The sequence below is a fragment of the Babylonia areolata genome, chromosome 28, assembly GCF_041734735.1.
Source record: "Babylonia areolata isolate BAREFJ2019XMU chromosome 28, ASM4173473v1, whole genome shotgun sequence".
Taxonomy (NCBI): Eukaryota; Metazoa; Mollusca; class Gastropoda; order Neogastropoda; family Buccinidae; genus Babylonia; species Babylonia areolata.
In genome coordinates, this window is record NC_134903.1 from 18,348,785 (window position 1) to 18,358,784 (window position 10,000).

Below are 10,000 nucleotides of genomic sequence, written 5' to 3' on the forward strand. Positions count from 1 at the left end.
CTTTTGATAACATAAAACATTATATCTATGTTACATACACACACCAAAATGTGACCACACACACACACACACGCACGCACGCACGCACGCACACACACACACACACACACACACACTGCATACATACATTTTAACATACATGTGTATCTAACAGCTACCCTAACACATACACACACATAGGCAGGCACATACTTACATAAACACACGCACACACAATACACATTCATATACATGCATGTGGTTGTGGGCCTGCCACAACTGAACTTATTGCTGAGGGAAAAGGTGAGTTTTGAGACGAGATTAAAAAGATGCGAGGGAATCAGAATGACGGAGGTTATCAGGGAGCTTGTTCCACGTCTTTGGCGATTGAAAAGAAAACGATCTGTGTCCATAGGTCTTACTTCTGACGTGAGGTATCCTGAGAAGTCGAGTATCAGAGGAAGAACGGAGCTGGCGAGACGGGGTATAGATATGGATGAGTTCAGAAAGATACTTTGGGCCAGATCCGTTGACTGCAGAAAAGGTCAGAGTGGATAGCTTATAGTCTATTCGATCAGAAACCAAGTGTACCGGGGTCACAAGGAATACTGGGAGGGTTCGGGGAGGGGGGGGGGAGGGGGGGATAGTGCATAAAATGGTACGAACATCAATCGAAAATCATACACAAACAAACACAGATACAGTAGAAATTAGGATTCCTTCAAGTGCATATCAGTTCAAAAACTTGTGCGCACGCACACACACACACACACACACACACACACACACACACACACACACATACACACACACACACGTTTGAACAGAAGCCGCATGTTACATGTGGATGGGGCTGATGACTAGATCTTCAGGTAAATGGTTGTTGATTGCACAATTCTATTTATATCATACTGGATTTGTTCGAGGGACAGGGCTAAAAGCTATTGGCGAAGCGATTGGTTTTCGTCCTTATACTTCTGTACCGTCGACCAGAGGGGAGCATCTCGAAAATCCCAAAAGCTGGATGTGATTCGTCCTGGCTGATTGATTTTGCTTTTTTGAGTAGCCGCTTATGATATATGTCGTCTAGTTTTGAGGGTAAGATAAGTGTTCGTTACCTTCATGAGTTTTAAGGATGAGGTAAGTGTTCCTTACCTTCATGAGTTTTAAGGATGATATCGTTGGGGATCAGTCGTAGATCCGATTTCTTGGGGTTTGTGCAACATCTGAAAATACACAGGAATATCATTTTGGAAATGTATGTTTTTCTTTCTTTTTCATTTAAAAAAAAATGAAAATACTTTTTCCCACCCCCTTCTCCCTCCACGTCCCCCGAAAACGGGGTATGGCTGCTTACGTGGTAGGATAAATAAACAAAACGATCATACATGTGTGTGTGTGCGTGCGTGCGTGCGTGTGTGTGTGTGTGTCCGTGCACAGTCACTATTCAAGGGAGTCAACCTGTTCACAAGGCAATGCCTTCTCCCTTTTATATGCGTGCGTACACAATGTGTGCGTGTGGGCGCTGTGGGATGGGAGGGGGGGGGGGGGCGGGGGGGGGGGGGAAGAGAAAATACCAATTCTTTAGCATCGATGGTGATGGATAATCAAATAATATGCTTTTTTTTTTTTTTCTTTTTTTTTTTTTTTTTTTTTCATCCACCTTCATGGTATTCGCACTTGCGGAGTCTCATAGTGTTGATGCATAATCTATTGTAGACTGGATATGCGCTTGAAAAAATAAAGAGAGAGAGGTGGGGAGAGAGAGAGAGCCGGGGAGAGAGAGGGGGGGGGAGAGAGAGAGGCGGGGAGAAAGAGAGGGAGGGGAGAGAGAGAGAGGGGGAGTGAGAGAGGGAGGGAGAGAGAGAGGGAGAGAGAGACAGAGAGAGGTGGGGAGAGAGAGAGAGAGGGGGAGGGAGTGAGAGAAAGAGGGAGAGAGAGAGGAGGAGAGAGAGAGGAGGGGGGAGAGAGGAGGGGGGAGAGAGGGGGAGAGAGAGAGAGAGAGGGAGAGAGAGAGGGGAAGAGAGAGAGAGAGAGGGAGAGAGAGAGGGGGGAGTGAGAGAAAGAGGGAGAGAGAGAGGAGGAGAGAGAGAGGAGGGGGGAGAGAGGGGGGAGAGAGGGAGGGGGGGGGTGCCGTTTGTTTCTGTCTCGCCTTGGTTGATAATACACGCTTTGTTTGTTTGTTTGTTTGTTTGTCTGGTTTTTGATATTGTTCTTTAGTTATTGTTGGTGTTTTTTTGTTATATGTTTGCATATAATTTGCATATATTCGGATGAGACGATAAACCGAGGTCCCGTGTGCAGCATGCGCTTAGCGCACGTAAAAGAACCCACGGCAACAAAATTCTGTAGAAAAATCCACTTCGATAGGAGAAACAAATAAAACTGCACGCAGGAAAAAAAAAAAAAAAAAAAAAATGGGTGGCGCTGTAGTGTAGCGACGCACTCTCCCTGGGGAGAGCAGCCCGAATTTCACACAGAGAAATCTGTTGTGATAAAAAGAAATACAAATACAAATACAAAAATGTTATTTAAAACAAATTTACGAAATTTCCGTCTCGGGAACAAAACTGAATGGAAAGAACACAGGGGGAAGAAAAGTGGATATTGTTCGACGTGTTTTTCTACTTTATGGGGAAAAAAAAATCCTGCTTTTGTGAACTGATGCTTGATTGTGTGTGTGTGTGTGTGTGTGTGTGTGTGTGTGTGTGTGTGTGTGTGTGTGTGTGTGTGTGTGTGTGCGTGTGTGTGTGTGTGTGTGAATATAAGTGAGTGTGTGTGTGTGTGTGAATGTGTGAAGTTCCAACACCCCTTTCTCCCACAACCAGACTTACCCAACTATGTGTGTGTGTGTGTGTGTCTGTGTCTGTGTCTCTGTGTGTGTGTGTGTGTGTGTGTGTGAAGTCTACACATTTCCAACACCCCCTTCTCCCACAACCAGACTTATCCAACTCTGTGTGTGTGTGTGTGTGTGTGTGTGTGTGTGTGTGTGTGTGTGTGTGAAGTCTACACATTTCCAACACCCCCTTCTCCCACAACCAGACTTACCCCAACTACGTGTGTGTGTGTGTGTGTGTGTGTGTGTGTGTGTGTGTGTGTGTGTGTGTGTGTCTGTGTGTGTGTCTGTGTATGTGTGTGTGTGTGTGTGTGTGTGTGTGTGTGTGTGTGTCTGTGTGTGTGAAGTCTACACATTTCCAACACCCCCTTCTCCCACAACCAGACTTACCCAATTATGTGTGTGTGTGTGTGTGTGTGTGTGTGTGTGTGTGTGTGTGTGTGTGTGTGTGTGTGTGTGTGTGAAGTCTACACATTTCCAACACCCCCTTCTCCCACAACCAGACTTACCCAACTATGTGTGTGTGTGTGTGTGTGTGTGTGTGTGTGTGTGTGTGTGTGTGTGTGTGTGTGTGTGTGAAGTCTACACATTTCCAACACCCCCTTCTCCCACAACCAGACTTACCCAACTATGCTCTTCACATAGCGTTGAAGGGCAGGTGGGATGGGCAAAGGGCCTGTGTAGGGGAGGTTATCGAAGAGGCTGCGGTGACTGCAGTTCAGTCCCCTGGTCACCGGATGTCCGCAGAACCAGGGGCGACCACCATTCTGTGCCGTGAAGTTGCAGGTCTTGGCATAGCCAGGGATAGGGGCTGAGGGAAGGCAGGGAACTCTCTGGGGAGAGACAGAGACATGTTTTGTTGTCCAAAGTTATGTGAACTAAGATATAATTTCATACCCCAGAAATATTACTCTCAGCCTTCTATGTTTAAACTAGTTTTGCTTATGACGTCACGTCGTGAAGAAGAAGTCAGACAGTTTGCAAGTTATCTACACAAAGCATTCAAAATCCGGTCATTTAGTTGTTCCTGATTATCAATCTAGGTATTGTTTTGTTTTATTGTATCATATACTGTATGTCATAATGTTTTCGAAATACGTTTACACACCACCCCTTCATAAGGGGCTAAGGCCTTTTTTGAATAAACCATCCGAATCCGAACCATCCGAAACCATCCGACAGAGACAGAGAGGGAGAGAGAGACAGAGAGAGAGAGAGACAGAGAGGGAGAGAGAAGGGAGTAGGAGGGAGGGAGAGAGAGGTGGGGGGAGAGAGTCAATTCAAATCATGTTGTTTATAGCCCAGCGCACAGCCGATCACTAAGGCCATAATTATCAGGGTTGACGCCACGTTAAAACTATACCATGTCACATGTCAGACTAGGAGAAAAACCTAGTAGAAGACAAAAAAAAAAAAAAAAATCCGTATCAGTTAGAAATCTTACATGTTAACAAAAATCTCAAATCTTGTTAAAAATCCTCGCTTATATAAAAAACAAAATTCAAAAACTGCCCAAGGTGGGACATCACGAAACAGAACTCCCAGAGAATCAGCAGTGTCATGTTTCGCTCTCGTGTCACGCTAGTCCCAGCAATCAGTCAACAGGTGTTTTACCGTCAGTGGTGTATGACGCGGAATTCTCTGTCTCTGGACCTTGCAATTGGAATGAACTTCCTCTTTCGCTTCGTCAGGTCTCCACACTCAGCTCTTTCAAGTCTGGCCTTAAAACCCACCTCTTCCCAAAATAGCCTCCCTTCCCTGCCTCTTCCTTGTCTTCAGTTTCTCCAGTTTTAGAGTTATGCATACGTGTGAATGACTAGTGCGAAAGCGCTTTGATTTGTTTCTGCACAAGATTCAGAGCTATATAAATACCATTATTATTATTATTATGAGAGAATGTGTGAGAAAAGTGTGACCCGTTCTCAGTCGGTAAAACACTGTCTCTTCCTTACGAGTTTTGAAAACATTGGGTAGTAAAACATTCAAGTCTGGACGGATGTTGTGAAGTTAGTTTTCTGTCTGGTTATTAAATTCCAGTCCTCCTGCCAGAGATTCTTTACGAAACACAGAACTTTTCTTTTTAAGTCAGTGTAAGGGACCAAGTGCTTGAGGAGACTACTACACATCTCCTACAAGGAGCACAAGACCAATGACTATGTGCGGAACTTGGTCAGCAACCTTGTTGGGCCCCAAGAACCACTGCTGGCGACTGTCAAACGACGGAAGATGGCATGGTTTGGTCACGTCACGTCATACGACATAACACCCTCTCCAAAACCATCCTGCAAGGGACTGTAGAGGGTGGGCGCAGACGGGGGTGGCAGAGAAAGAGCTGGACCGACAACGTCAAGGAATGGACCAAAATGACGATGCCAGATCTCCTCACGACAGCTGCCAACAGAACGGCGTGGCGAGCTATGACATCTTCCTCATGTCCCCTCAACGACCCCAGCGGTCGTGGGAATGAGTGAGTGAGTGAGTGAGTGAGTGAGTGAGTGAGTGAAAGGACAAACAACTTAGACATCGTTCTCTTTATGGCACCCTTTCTTCTTCTTTTTTTTCTTCTTCTTTTTTTCTGCCCTGTCATCTGAGAGAGAGAGAGAGGGTGGAGAGAAAGGTGAAGGGAGAGAGGGGCAGAGGAAGAGAGAAAACTTGAAACTTGAAATGTTTTATTGTCATTGCCTGCAAAGGTCTTTTGACAAGGGGGTAACATTTTCACATCAACAGATTACAATAATCTTTAAACGTTCCAGTCAAACAAAGATTGGTAACACTGACACCATAACTATATATGTACACTGTATCACTTCAACTAAAATACTAAGAGAGAAAAAAAAAAAGATAAGAAAAGAAAATTCGACCATCCTCTCACATACATAATTTCATGTACTCCTTACTTTCATTCCAGAACATATCAGTATTCAGTCAACTATGGTTAACTACCTTATCTCTTTCCATACGAACGGCGAAAGAGACGACGTTAACAGCGTTTCACCACAATTACCATCATCAAAATATTGCAAGTGGAAGGCTTTTATACTGAAGACCTGAATGCTGACAAAGAATACCACAATTCTGACGACGGAAGCCAAAGGTTGGGTCATTCAGATACCCACTGGACATCCGAGGGGTCTGTGTAGAGGAGAAGAGAGGACTGGCCGTACTGAGTGAGTTATTGTACAATTATTTTGCCCGTGGATAACAAGTCCTTGTCTTATTTTTTTGCGCTTCTGCAATAAATTTTGCAATCGATCTAATTATTAGAGGGAGAGAGAGTGGAGAGAGAGTGGGGTAGAGAGGGGGTAGAGGGGGAAGAGAGAGAGAGAGAGGGGGAGTAGAGAGAGGAAAGGAAGACAGGGAGAGAGAGAGAGGGAGTAGAGAGAGGAAAGAAAGACAGGGAGAGAGAGAGAGGGAGGGAGTAGAGAGAGGAAAGGAAGACAGGGAGAGAGAGAGAGGGAGTAGAGAGAGGAAAGAAAGACAGGGAGAGAGAGAGAGGGAGTAGAGAGAGGAAAGGAAGACAGGGAGAGAGAGAGAGAGGGAGTAGAGAGAGGAAAGGAAGACAGGGAGAGAGAGAGAGGGAGGGAGTAGAGAGAGGAAAGGAAGACAGGGAGAGAGAGAGAGGGAGTAGAGAGAGGAAAGGAAGACAGGGAGAGAGAGAGAGGGAGTAGAGAGAGGAAAGGAAGACAGGGAGAGAGAGAGAGGGAGTAGAGAGAGGAAAGGAAGACAGGGAGAGAGAGAGAGAGAGGGAGTAGAGAGAGGAAAGGAAGACAGGAAGAGAGAGAGGGAGGGAGTAGAGAGAGGAAAGGAAGACAGGGAGAGAGAGAGAGGGAGTAGAGAGAGGAAAGGAAGACAGGGAGAGAGAGAGAGGGAGTAGAGAGAGGAAAGGAAGACAGGGAGAGAGAGAGAGAGAGAGAGGGAGTAGAGAGAGGAAAGGAAGACAGGGAGAGAGAGAGAGAGAGGGAGTAGAGAGAGGAAAGGAAGACAGGGAGAGAGAGAGAGGGAGTAGAGAGAGGAAAGGAAGACAGGGAGAGAGAGAGAGAGAGAGAGGGAGTAGAGAGAGGAAAGGAAGACAGGGAGATAGAGAGAGAGAGGGAGTAGAGATAGGAAAGGAAGACAGGGAGAGAGAGAGAGAGGGAGTAGAGAGAGGAAAGGAAGACAGGGAGAGAGAGAGAGAGGGAGTAGAGAGAGGAAAGGAAGACAGGGAGAGAGAGAGAGGGAGTAGAGAGAGGAAAGGAAGACAGGGAGAGAGAGAGAGAGGGAGTAGAGAGAGGAAAGGAAGACAGGGAGAGAGAGAGAGAGGGAGTAGAGAGAGGAAAGGAAGACAGGGAGAGAGAGAGAGGGAGTAGAGAGAGGAAAGGAAGACAGGGAGAGAGAGAGAGGGGGGAGTAGAGAGAGGAAAGGAAGACAGGAAGAGAGAGAGAGGGAGTAGAGAGAGGAAAGGAAGACAGGAAGAGAGAGAGAGGGAGTAGAGAGAGGAAAGGAAGACAGGAAGAGAGAGAGAGGGGGTAGAGAGAGGAAAGGAAGACAGGAAGAGAGAGAGAGGGAGTAGAGAAAGGAAAGGAAGACAGGGAGAGAGAGAGAGGGAGTAGAGAGAGGAAAGGAAGACAGGAAGAGAGAGAGAGAGGGAGTAGAGAGAGGAAAGGAAGACAGGAAGAGAGAGAGAGGGAGTAGAGAGAGGAAAGGAAGACAGGGAGAGAGAGAGAGGGAGTAGAGAGAGGAAAGGAAGACAGGGAGAGAGAGAGAGGGAGTAGAGAGAGGAAAGGAAGACAGGGAGAGAGAGAGAGAGGGAGTAGAGAGAGGAAAGGAAGACAGGAAGAGAGAGAGAGAGGGAGTAGAGAGAGGAAAGGAAGACAGGAAGAGAGAGAGAGGGAGTAGAGAGAGGAAAGGAAGACAGGAAGAGAGAGAGAGGGAGTAGAGAGAGGAAAGGAAGACAGGGAGAGAGAGAGAGGGAGTAGAGAGAGGAAAGGAAGACAGGAAGAGAGAGAGAGGGAGTAGAGAGAGGAAAGGAAGACAGAGAGAGAATGAGAAAGGAAGAGAGAGAGACACACACATACAGACAGAGAGACAGACATGAGGTGAATACAAAAATCTAAATGACGCAGATTCTTTACCATTATTATCATCATCGTCCTCATCACCACCATTTTCATAACCATCACCATCATTGCATTAAAAAAAAACATAAACAGCAATGATTGCTTCGTTTTTGTTTTGTTTTGTTTTAAATATATAGGCCTACATACTTCGCAAAAAGAGTTAATGGCAACTTCATAAAATCAAGTGTATTTTCACAAAATTGTTAGAGAGAGAGAGAGAGAGAGAGAGAGAGAGAGAGAGAGAGAGAGAGAGAGATGGTTTATTCAGTTAAGGCCATAGCCCCATATGAACATGGGGTAATAACAAAATTTTGTTTTGTATGTGTCATTGTAATTGTTAATGCAAACAGTGCAGCATATTCCATTACAAGCTCCGATAAAACTAGGTGTCTCTCTTAAATGAAATGCTTTACAAAGAAACAAAGCAAAACTACGTATAATGTTTTCATCCACCGACGATATCAGTAAACATAGTCGAAATTTACACGGATATGCATCATAATTTTTAGGAATGAGCTGGATTCGTAGGTCATTAAGGACAGGACATTTCAAAACAAAATGGACTTCATCCTCTCTGGATTCCCTGCACAAAGGACACATTAAATCAGAATGACAAATGGAGTTTAATTCAGAGATTCCAAATCTGAATCTAGTGAGAATAAGTCGTAGGTGTCTGTTCAAATCAATCAAAAGGTATCGCTTCACTATGTGATCTGAAATATAAACTCGATATATGTCAAACCTGTCGCTTGATTGGATATGGCTTTCCCACTCCTGCCACCTACAGTCTATCAATCGTTGTCGAACAATTTGTACAGGTCTAGTTTCATCACCAGCCCCTTGAAATTCCCAAGCATACCCAACCCCAATTTCACATAAACACACTCGAATTTTCCATACCCAGTTTCTTTTCCCTCTTGAATCTAAATCATTTAGCATAATATAAGATTTCCTATGCAGTCGATTATTACTCATTTTTAATAATTTCAACCAATAACGAATGCATCTAATGGCAGAGTTAATATAAATTGGGTACCTATCAGTCTCTCCATACACTAAGGCATTAGGTGTTCTCATTTCAACCCCTAGAAACTTTTTAAGGCCAAATAAATGAATAGATTCACAATGCATACCAGCTTTTCTATCTAATCCCCATATTTCTGAACCATATAATACAATAGGTTGTATCTGGATATCAAATATTTTCAAAAAGAGTTCAAGAGAATTATCATTCAGCAAACACAGTTTCTTCATAATATGTAACAATGCATTCTTTGCTCTGCTAGCTAAATCCTTACATGCAGCCACAAAACCCAAATGCGTAGAGAAAAATATTCCGAGATATTTATACACATTAACCACCGGCATTACAATACCATCATAAACCCACCTTTCCCTCGCTGCCAAATAACCCCTTTTCTGAAAATAACAATATTACTCTTATCCATATTAACCCGTAACTGTAACTGATAAGCTGAAATTTTCAAATTATTCAACTGTCTCAGAGAGCAAAACTATATCATCGGCGAGTAGTAAAATAAATAATTCCATTGGATCAGTTGTGAATCTAGCACCATGCGCCTAACCTTATCTAGTATCTCTACCGCTAATTCGTTCATGAATAATGAAAACAAAATAGGACTACATACATCTCCCTGTTTGACACCTCTTGTACAACATATATAATTAGTAAGCTTGTTACCACATCCCTGACTAGCGCCCTAATAACCCCCTCAACTACTACCGATTTGAAACAAACAAACAAAAACAAAAAAAGAAAACAAACAAACAAACAAAAAACGATGAGCGTATGCGGACTTCCTATCCTACTTGCAACAAACCCTCGTGTGTGTGTTTGTGTGTGTGTGTGTGTGTGTGTGTGTGTGTGTGTGTGTGTGTGTGTGTGTGTGTCGTGTGCGTGCGTGTGTGTGTGTGTGTGTCTGCGTATGTGTCGTGTGTGTGTGTGTGTGTGTGTGTGTGTGTGTCTGCGTCTGTGTCGTGTGTGTGTGTGTGTGTGTGTGTGTGTGTGTGTGTGTGTCTGTGTCTGTGTCTTTGTTTTATGTGTGTGTGTGTGTGTGTGTGTGTGTGT

At 44.4% G+C, this 10,000-nt stretch overlaps 1 protein-coding gene across 1 annotated transcript in view; it reads right to left on the bottom strand.

Annotated features, from left to right (window-relative positions):
- The window catches only part of LOC143302001 (NXPE family member 3-like), a 23,836-nt gene that overhangs the window by 3,612 nt on the left and 10,224 nt on the right, over positions 1-10,000 (bottom strand). Inside the window, exons 5-6 of the mRNA XM_076616485.1 lie at positions 3,440-3,648; positions 1,135-1,205 (exon numbers count right to left, since the gene is read on the bottom strand). Coding sequence (XP_076472600.1) covers positions 1,135-1,205; positions 3,440-3,648 — 280 coding nt within the window. The remainder of the gene's footprint in view (positions 1-1,134; positions 1,206-3,439; positions 3,649-10,000) is intronic.